This window comes from Hemibagrus wyckioides, linkage group LG26 (assembly GCF_019097595.1).
Source record: "Hemibagrus wyckioides isolate EC202008001 linkage group LG26, SWU_Hwy_1.0, whole genome shotgun sequence".
Lineage (NCBI taxonomy): Eukaryota > Metazoa > Chordata > Actinopteri > Siluriformes > Bagridae > Hemibagrus > Hemibagrus wyckioides.
Genome location: NC_080735.1, coordinates 14871261 through 14888155, shown reverse-complemented (window position 1 = coordinate 14888155; position 16895 = coordinate 14871261). Strand labels below are relative to the sequence as shown.

At 39.2% G+C, this 16895-nt stretch overlaps 1 protein-coding gene across 1 annotated transcript; it reads left to right on the top strand.

Moving 5' to 3' along the window:
• Nucleotides 1-2723: 2723 nt before the first annotated feature.
• Nucleotides 2724-8212, top strand: inab (internexin neuronal intermediate filament protein, alpha b). Its single transcript, XM_058379876.1, has 3 exons — nt 2724-4013; nt 4656-4780; nt 4946-8212. Exons 1-3 carry the CDS (start codon nt 2964-2966, stop codon nt 5190-5192), a joined length of 1422 nt encoding a protein of 473 aa, XP_058235859.1. The 5' UTR covers nt 2724-2963; the 3' UTR covers nt 5193-8212.
• Nucleotides 8213-16895: the final 8683 nt, after the last annotated feature.

Sequence of the window (16895 nt, the reverse complement as noted above, 5' to 3'; positions counted from 1 at the left end):
CTTCGATTATATTAAGGCGTGGTTATATGCACGTCAGGCTACACATTGTGGAAAATATTTTTGTCCGAAACTATAATGCTCTATTTAATACTACTCAGTTAATACTTTTGCTGTTATCTGACTCCAACTCTACATTGACCCGACAGCTCAGTCAAGCAAGGCTCTAACTAAAAAAAAGCCAAACTGCCCAGACTGGATGAATGCAGATACAAGGTTTTATTTTGCAGTCAGTGCTGGTTACAAGAATTGAGCTGCTCACGAATGAACATCCCAACAACCTCTGAAATAATCATCACAAAACGTTTCTTTTATCTTTTCATAATATTCAAACCAAACCCCCTTTGCTGAGAAAGTCCCGTATATTTTCCTCCTGAAGTATCAGGTTCTTTTTTGGACACCATTATCTCTTACTTTTTAACTCTTACACATTCCATTATAATCGGACTTCCGAGGTCAGTTATAAAAAATAGTGGGCATCTGTGCACTTATCAACAGGACTTTTTCCAGCTTGTTTTCATCAAACAGTTCATTTTGACCTCCGAGGACAGCATGGGCACGCTTCAGGGCCACTGCTCTGTCGCAGATTGCTTAGCTTTAGTTCATTGCAAACAATGCTTTCTTTCTACACCTGCTGTAGTGTTAGTCGCAGCTTTCTCCCAATTATCCCTAACTCTATCTCCTGCCACCCTCGGCTTCCTACGACGCGCTGCGCTTCTGCTCAGGACCTTGGGCACAGCTCCATCCCCGGCCATACCAAGATTGAAACTCCATCCAAGTCTCATCAACTGTCAACAAAGTCTGCCAGACGGACATTACTCCCACTGCTACTGATTCTACAATAAGGCCGTACAATCTCGCACCCAAACCTCGTAATGTTAAACCCTTCATTGTTAAAACTGTAAACAGAGGTGCCCAATAAATTAAGGTGGTGCCTGACAACCCAACCATGCTGTCCTCTGATTATTTTATACAAACACAAACAAAGAATGCATTCAAATACACTCTAAAACATTCAAAAACACTTTAAACACTCTAAACCATTAAAAATTACTGCCACATTTATAATGATGCATTTAATAATATTGAAAAGAGTATGTCTGTTGAATTATTGAGTAGATTTTAGTTTTATGTCAGGACGTACACAAGATTTCCTCTTTATAAACGGAATCAAGGCAACAACTAAAAGTGAAGAATAACTAATGGAAGTGAAGGGAGTAAATACGTGGCGGTGGTGGGCGGGGCTTGGGTTATGTTGGGGGCGTTATTACATGTCAGGTCAGGACACAGATTTAATGTTACACTTATATTTAATAGATATCTATTAAATATAGTATGTTAATGGAATATAACAAACTTGTTGAAACAAACTTTTTAAAATTCTTTTATTCCGTTTTTATTCTTTCTCTCACAACGACTTTATAGACACAGAGTGAACAATAACAACAGTAACAGAAAAGTAAAGGAAGGTTATAAGCCTTGATAGACAGCAAGGGGCGTGGTCATATGTTAGGTCAAATGACACACTTTTACGTTTAATCAAACATTAATATTAATAAAACAAATGATCACGGCTGCCTATATGTACAAAACAAAAATGAATCAAGCCCCTAGTATTAAAGTAAAAAAAAAAAATCAACTGATATATAGGAAATAATGTTAATTCTTTAATAAACAATATATATTTAAATAAAAAAAAACGATAATTAATATCTATTGTATAATCATAATTAAATTATTAATTCTGTCAAATTCTTGAAACGTTTTAAATTATTTATAAAAATGTTATAACAGCCTATTATATATGGTCTTTTTATTAACACTTCAAAAATGTTTTTAAAACTTTCCTACTGAGAATTTTTAGAAGATTTTTTTTCTGTAATTGTTTTTAGATGTAATAATTTTTTAATTAAGTATTTCAGCATGTATATCACATCAGACTAGATAGATAGATAGATAGATAGATAGATAGATAGATAGATAGATAGATAGATAGATAGATATGTCATTAATATTATAATCTAGCTATTAGTCCTTTAGAGAGAGAGAGAGAGAGAGAGAGAGAGAGAGAGAGAGTATCTTAAAACCTGCATTTAATGTTTAAACAGCTAGACAGTATGAACTATATTTAATGTTTAAAGCTGAATATCTGTTCAGGATCATCATGTGTATTGTACCGGCATTCCGACAGAGGGCAGCAGTGTACTGCAGTCTCATATTCTCCAGCCCAGACGATGACTTCACAGTTTTTGGTGTATAATGGCTAAATTTAGCGACTGTACTACATTATAACTGCGTATCGCTCAAATTTGTGCTTAGGAAAAAACTCAACAGCTATCCTATATACGCTTACACAACACAAATGAGCCCCAACTAAGACAATATTTTAATAACAGTCTCATAATTAGTATTAATGATGAATATGGTCTCATACCATAAATAAAGCAGAAAATTCAGTTTATTATCAGCACAGCTACATTTGCTAACAGAAAACATTATGCATTTTTGCATGTTATAGGCTAGTTTTTAGGACTAGAGAAATGTCTTTGTATAGTCTGCCGAAGCTTTTCATGTAATAAAATGTCTCTTGTGGTGGTGGCGTTGCGTGGATGTTCTTCATGGACACCACAGAGACAGAGAAATGATGAGGATTTTTTTTTTCCTTTCTGGCTGACATCAGCACTGCGCCAAAACGGACAGTTCCATCCGGTCTCCCCTGCTCAGTCTACGTAAAGCGACTCAAGCGCGCTATAACGTCGAGTAGAAAGTCTCCTAAAAAAAAAAAAAAGTTTAGGACACTTGTTTTCTTGGCGTGTTTCCCATTGAAACATTTTCAGCCGGAAAGCTGGGTGTGAAGATACAGCCTGTACGCAGGGTGACATCGATTGGGACGGTCCTGCTGCTGCTATAAAAAGGGGGGGCTCTCTGTAGAGTGAGTTCCGCTCCTTTCATTCTCAGACACCAAAATGAGTTACGGATCCGAAGTCTATTCCTCTTCATCCTACCGGAAGATTTTCGGAGATTCTCCACGTTTCTCGACGTCCCCGTCCAGAATGAATGTTCCCCGAAGCGGCTACCGGTCCGTGTCCCTGTCCAGGACCACCAACTCGGGTCTGGGTTCCTATAAGCGCATCGGGCGCACCGGCTACCCAGCGTCGACCTCTCCGATGGGGATGGACACGTTTGACTTTGCGCAAAGCACCGCGCTGAGCAACGAGCTCAAGATCATTCGCACAAATGAGAAGGAGCAGATGCAGGGCTTAAACGACCGCTTCGCCACGTTCATCGAGAAAGTGCGCCACGTGGAGCAGCAAAACAAGGCTCTGGAGGCCGAGCTGGCGGCGCTGCGTCAGCGTCACGCAGAGCCGTCGCGTCTCGCCGACCTCTACCAACAAGAGATCCGTGAGTTGCGTGCGCAGCTGGAGCAGGTGTGCACCGAGCGGGAGCGCGCTGCTCTTGAGCGCGACGCCGCCGAAGAGGAGCTGCACAAGGCGCAAGAACGCTGCGAGGAGGAGGCACGCCGGCGCGACGAAGCCGAGCGCACGCTGCAGGCTTTCCGCAAGGATGTAGACGACGCGTCTCTGGCGCGCCTCGACTTGGAGAGGAAGGTAGAGTCACTGCTGGATGAGATCGGCTTCCTGCGCAAGGTACACGACGAAGAGGTGGCCGAGCTGACCAGCGTCATTCAGGCTTCGCAGGTGTCCGTGGAGCTTGAGGTCACCAAGCCTGACCTAACCTCCGCTCTTAAGGAGATCCGCGGGCAGTATGAGTCGCTGGCCTCTAAAAACCTGCAGTCAGCCGAGGAGTGGTATCGCTCCAAGTTCGCCGACCTGAACGAGCAAGCGAGCCGCAGCAACGAGGCGATCCGCGCCAGCCGTGAAGAGGTCAACGAGTTCAGGCGTCAACTGCAGTCCAGGACCATCGAGATTGAGAGCCTGCGTGGCACCAACGAGTCCCTGGAGAGGCAGATCCGCGAGATGGAGGACCGGCACAACATCGAGGTCATCGGCCTTCAGGTTAGTTATGATTTTTCTATTTTATAGATTAAATAGATAGATTAAATCCTTTTTTTTATGTATAAACACTTCTACAAGTCTAAATTCTTTGTTAAATTAAATGATCTTTCTCTGTCCATGGTCCTGAAAGCAACATTTACTAAATTTACCATCTATTTTATTAGAATATTTATATTCTGATAATGTATTCACATCTGCAATCGTTTAATTCTTCCTATTTTATGGTTTCCAACTTCTTCGTTTAATATTGCAGTTTGCACTGTAATTACTTATGTAATGCTGATAAAGGTGGTATTTAATATCCACTTCAGTTAGTAGAGTAAGCCAGCGATTAGTCTTATTATTTTATTTATTAATCATAAAGCACAATTATTTGGTAACTCCAGTAAAATTGTTGTTATGGGAGTGAAAACGTGTCTGTCTCGAATTGTTTCTGCTTTCAGGGAGTGTAAGGGGTTAATGTGCCCCACCCAAATAAAAAAAGAGTCCTCTCTCTCATGTGTCAAAGGGTTTCGTCAGTGTGTCCAACATTCAAATCTGTGCAAATGTGAATAAATGTGATGCAGCCTAAGATTTTTAAGACTTTTTTTTTTTTTAAATAATTCGATATAAAGAATCTTGGTTAAATTTGTCCTCAACCAGGACGCTGTTGGTGAGTTGGAGAATGAGCTAAGGACCACTAAGAGTGAGATGGCTCGTCACTTGAGGGAATACCAGGACCTTTTGAATGTCAAGATGGCCCTGGATATTGAAATTGCTGCTTACAGGTAAATAGAGATGTCCTTTATATCCTTTTGAATAGAAATGTGATAATTGTGAATTATCACATTTCCCACCTCTCTTACACTTCACCTCCCCCTCCCACATTCTTCTCTCAACATCCCTCCTCCTTCATTACAACCCCTTTCTTTTTTTTGTCATACCTTAACCAGGAAACTTCTGGAAGGAGAAGAGACCCGCCTAAGCACAGGCATCTCCTACCCCATTCCAGGCTCTATCTCCAGTGCCCCGAGCTACAACTACCAGAGCCGTATCTACACCAGCTCTTCCAAGGGCATTAAGAAGGAGAAAGGAGAAGATGAGGACAAACCGAGCATCGGGTCCGACAGCTCCGCTTCCAAGAAGGCTGAAAAGCATGATTCTGGTGTTGATGTTGAAGCTGTCACCTCGAAGAATTAAGTCTTACTTCCCTCCTTATTTCACTTCCCACTTCCCCCCTCCACCCCTACCCCAACTACTTTCCTTCACTAGGAATGTCTCAGAGAGGAATCCAGTGTATCTGTGTATCAGCTTTCTCTTTCAATCTCCACTTAACGACTACAGCAACAGGGTGTCTGTCCCCTTAAGGCAGACTGCACACTCTATAGGCACAGTCAACTCTTTCTCTTTGCTACTCTTACTTGTTAGCTGATCAGGTCTGCGTTGTTCTGCATAGGTGTTGTCTTAAAAAAACCCTTAAGTGCACTAACACAGGCTACATTCATCACATTCCAGAAAGCTTATGTGCATATGTGTGTGTGTGTGTGTGTGTGTTTGTGTGAACATGCACAGTGCATTCAGGATAAAATCTGTTCATAAATCTTCAATATTTAGTGTACACAGAAAAAACAGCACACTACTATTTATTTATTTATTTATTTATTTATTTATTTATTTATTTATTTATTTATTTATTTATTTTTTGTTTGTTTGTTTGTTTGTTTGTTTGTATTCCAGGGGTATTCAACTCATATTTGTGAAAATTCCTTGCTTACAAAGGTCACTAACATGATTAGCGACTACAGTCTTTTAGTGTTTAACCATTTATGGTTCCTTCATAGCTATAAGTAAAACAAAGTGGTTATGTTCTGTTTCCCAATGGTGCTTCACATTACCACTTTTATCAAGAGGCACAGACAGGACAGATAAGACACTTCAGTTTTAAACAGATGTCTTCTCTGTCCAGTGTGTGAAAAGTCTTCCCTTTGTCCATAAGATGCCTTTAGATAATTATTTGATAGAAGTGTGTGTGTGATTGGATGCTCCAGAAGCATTGCTGGCTCATGTTTAAAAACTAGACTCGTCTCTGCTACAGTGAAGTGCTTTGATATCGGTCCAACGAATTGACAACCCCTGCTGTACACCATAGCAATAATGTTAGTTGCTGACTCTTTCTCTAGTCTTGTATTGTTGATACATCCAAATGTTTAGTCGTACTACTCTTCCTATAATCATTAGCTGCATTTGATTCCTGATTCTCACCCATTAGGGCACGGTAACATCACATCCTAGGTCATTTTCTCCAAACGTAAAACACGAAATTCCTCTCCAAGACTAATCATGGTGCCAATCTGACTTTCCCCTGCTTGAGTGCAAGCAGCAGCTGAAATTAATGCATGATGTTTATTCCCTGTTTGCATGTCAAGGGTATGTGGGCCATCCACCACTTCTTTATTGCCATGCAGTTTTTTCCCCCGCAGTCATTCATCCTGCTATGTCACTCATGCATTGAATCACATCACAATAGACTGTATCAGCTAATAAGTGCACAATGCTGCTTGGTATGCGTTATAGTAAAACATTTTATTCATGATTATTCAGGATATGAATGTATTAGGATGTTACATAAAACTAGGTTTGTGAAATAAACAAAAATGTGGTTAAAAGCTTAAAGAAACACTCCAGAGTGGCGTTTATCCTGTTCAAACTCATGACCAGAAGGCAAGGGATCTATATTTAGGCTGTGCTTTCTGGCTTGGAGAGATGGCATCCTCTCACTCCCTGTCAATCACAGTGACAATCCACAAAGGCATCTGTGAGCTTATGTATGAGGAAGAGGGCAGATAGCACTTTCCTCTGCCCTGTGTTTGGAAAAAGACACAGTTGGTTGACTTGACATGTTTCAGTGGAAGCATGTGTTAGCCTTTGTACTCCCTGACTGAAAGCTTGTAGGTGGGCAGGAATTGGCATGTGACCGAATTGGGGTGATAGGTGGCAAAAGTAAACAGTTACTGTGAAAGTAAGGGTCTTGCTTTTGAGTTTGAAGACAAACATTAGATTAATTAAAAAAAATTAGCACAAATGTAGCATGGACTAACAAACCGAAAGAATGTTACACGTAGGCACAAATGTACCGTCATCCATAATCGACCCACAGCATAAATGCACAATGAAAAACCACAAGCCATTCTCAAAAACCTCACAAGAAATATATCGTCTATAAGGAATGGCTCAGATTAAACCTATACTCTTTTGCAATAAGTCCAAGCACACAGACTTAACACTGGTGCACAAAGCAAAAGCTTCCCTTAAGTATCAGTTTGCATTAATTAACTAATAATCAGTGCTAGCGTAAAAAATTTTTTTCTAATTCTCCTTGATCACTGCCAGGTCTTGACACCACTTGCCTCAAGGCACTATAGGCCTGACTTACTGCACTCTTCACTGTGATCAAATCAACTGTACTGCAGCATGTTATAGAGGTTTACTTTTTATGCTGGATAGTCTGTAGAGACAACGATGATGGTAAACGCGGTAGCTGGTGTATTTGGAATCAACCAAACAGTTCCCAATAAACAGTTAAAAAGGTTTTAGGAAAAGTTTTGGCGAATATTGAAGTTTATTCTTATCTATCGTTTGGGGACTCATTGTCGTCTAGTGTTTTAAGTGTTTCCTGTGCTACCTGGAACTAATTAAGCCACTGATAATGAACTGACAAGCTAGAACAAGTGAGTCAGCACAAGGGAAACAGCACAAATGTGTTATTTGCGGGTCTCCAAAACTGCACACTAGAAATATTGGTCTCTGAAAACTTTTCCCAAGACACTTCAGGTGTTTAGCAAATAATAATAGGTGGAAGATGAAATGTGGCTATTTTGAAAGCTTCGCAACACGCTTCAGATGAAAAACACAGCCAACACAAATCTAATGAACAACTGTTAACCAACACAAAAGGTACAAGTCAATGTTACTTAATGCTTTAGGTTATCAAATTGCCTTAAATCACCAGCAGCTTGCTGAAGCTATCAGTGTGTGGGTTTGTGTGTTGTTTCTGCTAAGAATGTGCTCTGTCTCTCTAGGTACTATACGATGCTACACAATGAGTAACTTATAAAATGATGTCTGTAGGAATTGAATGTAGATTATGCACTCTTGTCTTTCTCCTTTATTCTACTGCTGTATCACCAATGACCAATAAAGACTCAGCATTACGAAGTCCATATCGCCGTTTCTCCGCATTGTCTCCTTTCGAAAGTGTTTATTACGCCGTCATTTTCAGTTCCACCAAAAATAATACCAAACGGTGCCGCATACAAAGAAAACATGGCAATGGAAGTACAGCTGTATCCATGTAGTCATTATATAGTAATTTAATGAAATAATTCTAATAAAAAAAAAAATGCTTAGACGACTGTTTTGACCCTTGAAAAGGAAAAGGAATAAGGACAGAAAAAATACAAGGATAAAATGTAAAATATAAAATACAAAATATAAACTATAAAAAGTACAATTTCGAGAGTAGGTAAAAATAAAATATAAATAAAATAAAATAAAATATAAATAAAGTAAGGTAGGGTATAATATGTATACAGAATATATATATAGAATATGTATATAAAATGTAGAATATGTATAAAAAAATGTAAAATGTAAACAACTGTATAATAACAAAACTATATCAAGTGTATAGTGTGCAATAAATGTGCAGTGTGCAGACAGCAGCAGTACAGGGTGGTCATGTAGTGAAATGAGATGATGCAAATGAGGAACTGACTAATTAAATCTGCATAAACGTGCATAGATCATCAAAACAAAAATGTCCAAATGTCTGTCAAACCAATCAAAGTCATTTATTTATCAATTAGACAAAAATCCATTAATCCATTTATCCAAAAATAAATAAAAAAAATAAAACAAGTTAAACAAACAAACAAACAAAAAACAAACAAACAAACAAACAAAATATATATATATATATATATATATATATATATATATAAAATGCCTTTTTCCTTTGTAATGTCATTCTGATTAGAGAAAAAAAAAATTTAAATTAGATGATTGCAGAACATTAAGCAAGTGTTGGTTCTTAAAAAATGATTTGGGGAAAAACAGTTTAAAAATAGAAATGTGTTCACATGGTTTTAATGGTTTAAAAAATGGTTTTAAAAAAAGTGTTTCTAGGAAATTTACACACACACACACACAGACACACACACACACACACACTCCAATAATTGATTGGTTTGTTTGAGATCTGCCAATGCCATAGCATATTATTTACATAATTTGAATCCTTACCAAACCATTCAGTGAGCCCTCGTACCCTGTTGATGGGGTCAGATCATCCTGAAAGAAACATTTCAACACAGGATAAATGTAATCAGTCAGAAGACATTTGTATTGATTTTCAGTGACTCTATCCTCTAAAGAACACCAAGCAAGATGCCTACGGCATAACAGAGCCGTCAGGTTTTCTCTAAACATCTCCTCAATCTTTAATATCGTCTTATAAAGACGGATCAAGTGAAATAGATAACAGTAAACATTTGCCTTGGACCTGATTCCCTGATACTTTCTTGTGCTGGAGAATAATGCATAAATGAAACAAAACACAATGGAATCGAATAGGGTGACCTCCTTTTCTTTGTATAGCTTTAAAAACCTTCTCACACACACACACACAGAGACACACACATGCCCTCAACCGCACCCTTATGCTCTGTACCAATGACAGCACATGCTGGCATGAACACGTATCACACCACACACACACACACACACACGTCCCATGGGAGTGCTGGGGTTGTGGCGCATGCCGCAGTTTGTCAAAGATTTATACCCCTGCAGTGCTCCCAAGAAGCAGGGCGTGTTCTATGTACACACACACACACACATACACACACAGCTCAGCGATGAATTGGATTGTTTTCTTTTGTGTAGTGTGTGTGTGTGTGTGTGTTCCTCCTACCTGATATCATCTAACAGATCTGAAAAATCTCCTCTCACTTAATGGATAGTGTGAAAAACTATGATTGTGACACTGATTCATTCATCGTGCCGAACAAAACTAACAGAACGGCACTGGACAAAATATACTGGTTTGGAGATAATGGTTGGGTAAAATGGTGCCTGGATTGTGCATGCTAGTGTGTTTTATTAGACTATCTACCCATTTCATATGCAGCTCTATGTATTTTTATATTATATAGAGTACTATGAGAGAAACCCTTTAAAAGTCAATATCTTGAATTTACCCTATGAGAGATTAAGAAAGCTACATCTCATCTCTCAACAGAACAAAACAGTGTTTTTATTAAGTGATTACCTCCTATCTAGAAGCAAACAAAAGCAAGCAAAAATTTCATCTTCAGTAAACACTTTGTCCTAGTCAGGGTTATGGTGGATCTCAAACCTATTCCAGGATCACTCAGTGTGATGAGATGACAGTAGACCATACACCTTGCATAGGACTTCAGTGCATCACCCAGCACCCTTTTACACCTAGGAGCAATTTAGATCAGTCAATAAATCTACAGGCATGTGTCACAAGAATACACCGAGTGCAGCCTTATCATTTCAATATAAACAATGCAGAGAATCCAAATCGAGAGGCAGAACATTATGACCACCTGCTTAATATTGTGTTGGTCCCCCTTTTGCTGCCAAAACAGCCTTGATCCATCGAGGCATGGGCTCCACTAGATCCCTGAAGGTGTGCTGTGGTATCTGGCACCAAGATTTTACATCCTGTAAGTTCCACACATTTAACTTGAGCCTCCATGGACTGATCTTGTTTGTCCAGCACATCCCACAGATGCTCAACTGGATTGAGGTCTGGGGAATTTGGAGACCAAGTCAACACCTCAGACTCACTGTTGTGCTCATCAAACCATTCCTGAACCATTTTTGCTTTGTGGCATGGCACATTATCCTGCTGAAAGAGACCACAGACATCAGGGAATACTGTTTTCATGAAAGGGATGTACATGGTCTGCAACATTGCTTAGGTAGGTGGTACGTGTCAAAGTAACATCCACATGGATGTCAGGACGGCAGGTTTCCCAGCAGAACATTGTCCAAAGCATAACACTGCCTCTGCCAGCTTGCCTTCTTCCCGTAGTGCATCCTGGTGCCATGTGTTCTCAAGTGATTCAAGTGATTTACAAGAACATGTGTTTAATCAGACCAGACCACCTTCTTCCGTTGTCCAATTCTGATGCTCACTTGCCGACTGTTGGTGCTTTCGGTGGTGCACAGGGGTCAGCATGGGCACCCTAACTAGTCTTCGGCTATGCAACTCCATAAGCAACAAACTGTGATGCGCTGTGTAGTCTGACACCTTTCTATCAGAACCAGCATTAACTTCTTCAGCAATTTAAGCAACAGTAGCTCGTCTTTTGAATCGGATCACACGGGCCAGCCTTCAATGAGCCTTGGCCATCCATGACCCTGTCGCCGGTTCACCACTGTTCCTTCCTTGGACCACTTTTGATAGATACTGACAACTGCAGACCGGGAACACCCCACAAGAGCTGCAGTTTTGGAGATGCTCTGATCCAGTGGTCCAAATCCTTACACTGGCTGGGAGTTTAAATTTGATGTTTTTGGGAGATGGGAGGATACCAAAGAACCCGAGAGAAACCCATGCAAACATGGCAAGAACCAACATTACCCCAAGCTTTGGAACAAAAAAAGGAGCTGTGATGCATCAGTATTTTACTCTTAGTAGTGAAAATCTTTTGGCATCCATACAATTAATATTTGGCAAAGTCTCTCCTGACAGAATAACAGAACCTCCACTTGTAATATCTAACAAGGTTGAAATACACCTATAAAAGATCTTGTCATTCTTAGGTTAGCGCAAGCAAGCTGTCCACTTTAATTCAATTAAATATCAATCAAATCCAGAGCCTGAGGTGATCTAAGCCTTGATCTTGTTCCTGTAGACAATTCTGTGTTGAATTGGATATGTGTTTAAGGTGAAAATCTTTGTGAAAAGATCTGCAACATCATAACTTCCAGGCGACCAGGTTTGGGATAAAATATCCTACTTGAGCTACCTGATATATCCAGATCAACAATCTGTTTTAATTTGTTTTGAAAGTTCATTAGTTTCCCTCCATGATAATGGATGACCACACATGTTTGTTTCAAAGGTAACAATATTATATGGACACTATTAGCCATAGAAAATATCGCTGGGCTAAATGATTAGTAATGAATGCAATTAGTAATATTTTGAGTTTACTTCTTCACCCGATGATCCAATCTCTAAAAAATTCGAGTGCTCCAAATTTGTCTGAGATTCTGTGAGGCCTTGAACAGGGAGGTCTCAGAAATGACGCCGGCTCTCTGAAGAATTTCTCTCAAGCAGCCAGTAAAGTTCACTGAGTTCTAGGCGCTGTTACCTAGGATACTGTTGCCAAGCCCATCTTAGTGCTCTGTCGGTCGTGAGGGAATACACACACACACACACACACTTGTATAACTATTGTTGTGAGGTATAATCTCTCTCTACATATATTAGATATAGATATAAATATCGATATATATTCTAAGCTCTGATTCTAATCACAATTTTAGTCCAGTGCTGACAGCTGAGCTATAAATTCAAGAATTTTCTTTCAAGGTGTTCTGCAGTAGAGATCAATAACCTAAATAGTGCTGAAGAAAAGATGACTGAGGGGGAAAAAAAATCCATTATAAAACCTGCTTCTTACTCCAATTGTTACTGAACGCTTCAGCGGCACTTTAGCTGAAAATTGAGCGTGGATTATAAACACACAGTTAATGTGTCTCCCCGGGGAAATTACATGAACAAAGTTTAAACAGACGACTGATAGCTGTCGGACAGAGGAAGAGTGAAAACAGACAGGACTACTGAGCTTTAGTTGAAGCTTCATTATACAACAGTGAGCTCTGGTCCATTAACTTGATTGGTGAAGTGGTGTTTCAGATGCATCTATATGTAGTATAACCGCACTAATGCGTGTATCACTGTATCACTATCGCTCAGCCGCGTAAAATTCCGCTTCCTAGTTTGAAACGGTTACTACAGTAGATATATCAGTGCCTGGACACAGCAAACTACTTTACTGTTCACAAGTCTAACTTCTGACTTCAAATATAGAAAAGCTCCTCAGATGAAGGACAAAAAGCAGGAAGCGACACCAAGTGCATCGGATGAACCTTTAACAGGAATGAAGAAACTGATGGGAGCTAGCCAGCCAGCTAGCTGACATGCTATAAAGTGAGCGTGGATTCTTCAGGATCTATTTGCGCTAGCGGAGCAAAAATAAACAGAACGGTTGTCTATATTGTGTTAGTTAGTCTATATTCATTTCTTGTTTATAGTACTGTTGTATACAAGCAATATCATACTCATGCTCTCAGCTAATCACGGTTGTGATTAGCTACATAGCAATACTCCGGATTAAACACACTCTCGCTCATGCGATATCACCTAATCATTATAAAAGAAATAGAAATAAAAGACACTGCTAAATAAAATCATTTTAAAATACCCCTTTTGACTTCCAAGTCAAAAACAAGTAAGTTAAGCATGAGCAGTGAGTGAAGGCAGAGAGCCAATTTGTGCAGTAGAATTAGCTAGCTAACTTGTAAACATGCTAAGTAGATCACTTGCTAAATATCGGTCAAGAATAAAGCTTTATCCAGTATCTGTTGAGACTCATATCCCTCAAGGAGAAATGGCCAAAAGAAAAAAGAAAAACAAAACAGTGAGGTTAGCTGTTAGGAAGCATGCTAGCAAACTGGCAGCGTAAACAAAAAGTACCTCAGCTTCATATTCTTGCACCTCTCACACTCTGTACACTCCCTGAGGCTAGTTAGCATGTGCGTGTAGGCACAAGTGAAACCAACATTTTTTGGGAAGTTATTTCTGGAAATGTTTCATCTGTCTGTCTTTACCCCCAGAAATTAAATGCGTTAGCAACACTGCTTCTATACTGTTATTGTAGAGCAAAGTGACAGAACAGATATATAACCTGCAAAAAAAACACATGACCTATAAACAATTAGCTTTAATTAGATTTAAATATAAATGTATACAGCATCTATAATATTTTATTTTTTGACACTTGGAATTATTTATTCAATATCATTGCTTGCCTTTATCCTTTATAACACTTATTAAATCTCAGAAACCATATGCATTTAATGACTTAAAACGTATCAGAGCATCACAGGCAAAAGTCACACACCAACCACTGACTAGCTGATCAATTATATTCGAGTTGAGAAGTAAAACTGCGTAGTGTAAATAGTAACCATAATGTTTTCCCCCCTTGTTGTTGTTGTTTCATAGACGTGAGAAAAGCAGCTGCATAGAAAAACTGTAGTGTTCCTTGTCTCTGTGGTGGTACCTTCATAGGTACACATTTTGTATCTTTAATATACATTCTATTGCCAAAAGTTTTGGGACACCGCTTCAAATCATTGAATTCAGGTGTTGTTTTTCAGGGGTTGGTCTCGGCCCTTTAGTTCCAGTGAAAGGAACTCTTAATGCTTCAGCTTCATACCAAGACATTTTGGACAATTTCATGCTTCCAATTTGGTGGGAACAGTTTGGGGATGGACACCTGCACACCAGTGCACAAAGCAAGGTCCATAAAGACATGGATGAGTGAGTTTGGTGTGGAGGAACTTCACAGAGTCCTGACCTCAACCTGATAGAACACCTTTGGGATGAATTAGAGCGGAGACTGTGAGACAGACCTTCTCGTCCAACATCAGTGCCTGACCTCACAAATGTGCTTCTAGAGGAATGGTCAAAAATTCCCATAAACACACTCCTAAACCTTGTGGAAAGCCTTCCCAGAAGAGTTGAAACTGTTATAGCTGCAAAGGGCGGGCCAACTCCATATTAAATTCATGTGCATGTAAACGCAGATGTCCCAGATTGGCCTGGCTCACAGTCTCCACTCTAATTAATCCTAAGGTGTTCTATCAGGTTGAGGTCTTCTGGGAAATATATAGTGTATCTTTTACCCAGGAAGGATCATTTAGCCTTTAAAGCCAAACCTTAAAAAACTAATTAGTCATTTTTTGTAGCTTAAATGTTTTTAATGCTACATATACATATTTCCAGCAAGTACAAAAGATACCTTTTTTGTAACTGTGCCATTAAATACATACATAAATAAATAAATAAATAAATAAATAAATACCAGATTATACAAAAGGTAAATTCTTTTTTCTTTTTTTTTAATTAAAATAAATCCAAAATTAAAATGAATGACACAACAATTAAGGTTCTCAAGGACAAAGTCGAAAACAACAATTTTGATTAAATTGGTCCAGCAGAGATTACAACTAGCACTCAGCTGCTCATGTTTGTTTGCTCTGCACCTCTAATAGCAGGTAAGCTAATGTTTATGGGTTTGGTGGTAACATTGCCACTGTGCAGGTAATGAGGTTATTTGTTTCAGTCTCTGTGTGTGTGTGTGTGTTACTGCTAGCCTTTTCAACAGAAAAGCATAATTCAAATCCACTGTAATGTGTTTATCTTGGATATTGCTTTGCTTTGAGCCTTTTGCTACCAGGAAATTATTTCGTTGATGCAGAATGATATTTTTATATACTGGATTAAACAAAAACTTGGCGAAAAAAACATGCTGCGGTATTAGACAGCAATTTCTGACTATTTCTGAAGTATAACTACACAATACAGTGCGGAGATCTGCAAATGATGCAATATACAACAAAGAAGTCAACACTGGGTTGAAAATCCACAAGAGAAGAACAATACAAAACACACACACACACACACACCAAACAAAATGTCTCCTGTGTACACATTTAAATTACCCTACCAGGTTTCCTTCCAGACTTCACAGTACAGACGGATGTTGAGATGTTAACATATGGAAATTCATTTAGGTCCCCGAATGTGTTCTTATGACAGATACAGATACAGATCTCATGCTTTATACTGCAGATACAAAGCAAACCAACAGGGCTCTGGCAGCTTTAGCAATAAAACTGTGTGATAGCCGTAACAATCTTATTTCTATTCAGGTGAGACTCATTAATTCAGGCCAGGAAAACAATCCCCCTCCTTCGAGACCTTTCTTCACATGCTCTCTGACTAGCTGATTGCTGGAGCACTGAAGATTTTATTTTCAGTAATTTCTCTCTGACTCTCTAGTTCAGCAAATACTATATAGACTTACACCAATCAGACATAAAATTATGCCCACCTGCCTAATATTGTGTTGGTTCCCTTTTTGCTGCCGAAACAGCCCTGACCCTTCAAGGCATGGACTCCACTAGATCCCTGAAGGCTTGCTGTGGTATCTGGCACCAAAATGTTAGCAACTTACAGGACTTAAAGGATACTTTTGATAGATACTGACCGCTGCAGACCGGGAACACCCCATAAGAGCTGCAGTTTTGGAGATGCTCTGATCCAGTCGTCTATCCATCACTCAAATCCTTACTCTTGTGCATTTTTCCTGCTTCTAACACATCAACTTTGAGGACAAAATGTTCACTTGCTGCCTAATATATCTCACCCACTAACAGGTGCCATGATGAGGAGATCATCAGTCTTATTCACTTCACCTCTCAGTGCTCATAATGTTATGGATGACCAGTGTATTTATAGTATAGAATAAGATATATATATAGAATGTCATTATAGAGGGGAAAGCTGTAATGGACCATACACTGGACCAAATTTTTATATCTGCTGTTATAATTCCAGTGTTGCACATTACATAGCAAACTGAAATAATTCTATTTCTGTGATTCTAAAAGTCTCCTTATAGAAAGTGTCACCATAACACATCAGATTATGTAGACTGGCCTTCCTGCAAGTCCTGGTCAATAAGCTGTTACTATAGAAGTGATAACAGATCCAGAGAGCCACACTGTTAT

Coding starts and splice junctions, on each gene's coding strand:
- inab (XM_058379876.1), top strand. CDS start 2,964: ATGAGTTACGGATCCGAAGTCTATTCCTCTTCATCCTACCGGAAGATT. Junction 4,014..4,655: donor TCGAGGTCATCGGCCTTCAG/GTTAGTTATGAT, acceptor GTCCTCAACCAG/GACGCTGTTGGTGAGTTGGA. Junction 4,781..4,945: donor ATTGAAATTGCTGCTTACAG/GTAAATAGAGAT, acceptor TACCTTAACCAG/GAAACTTCTGGAAGGAGAAG.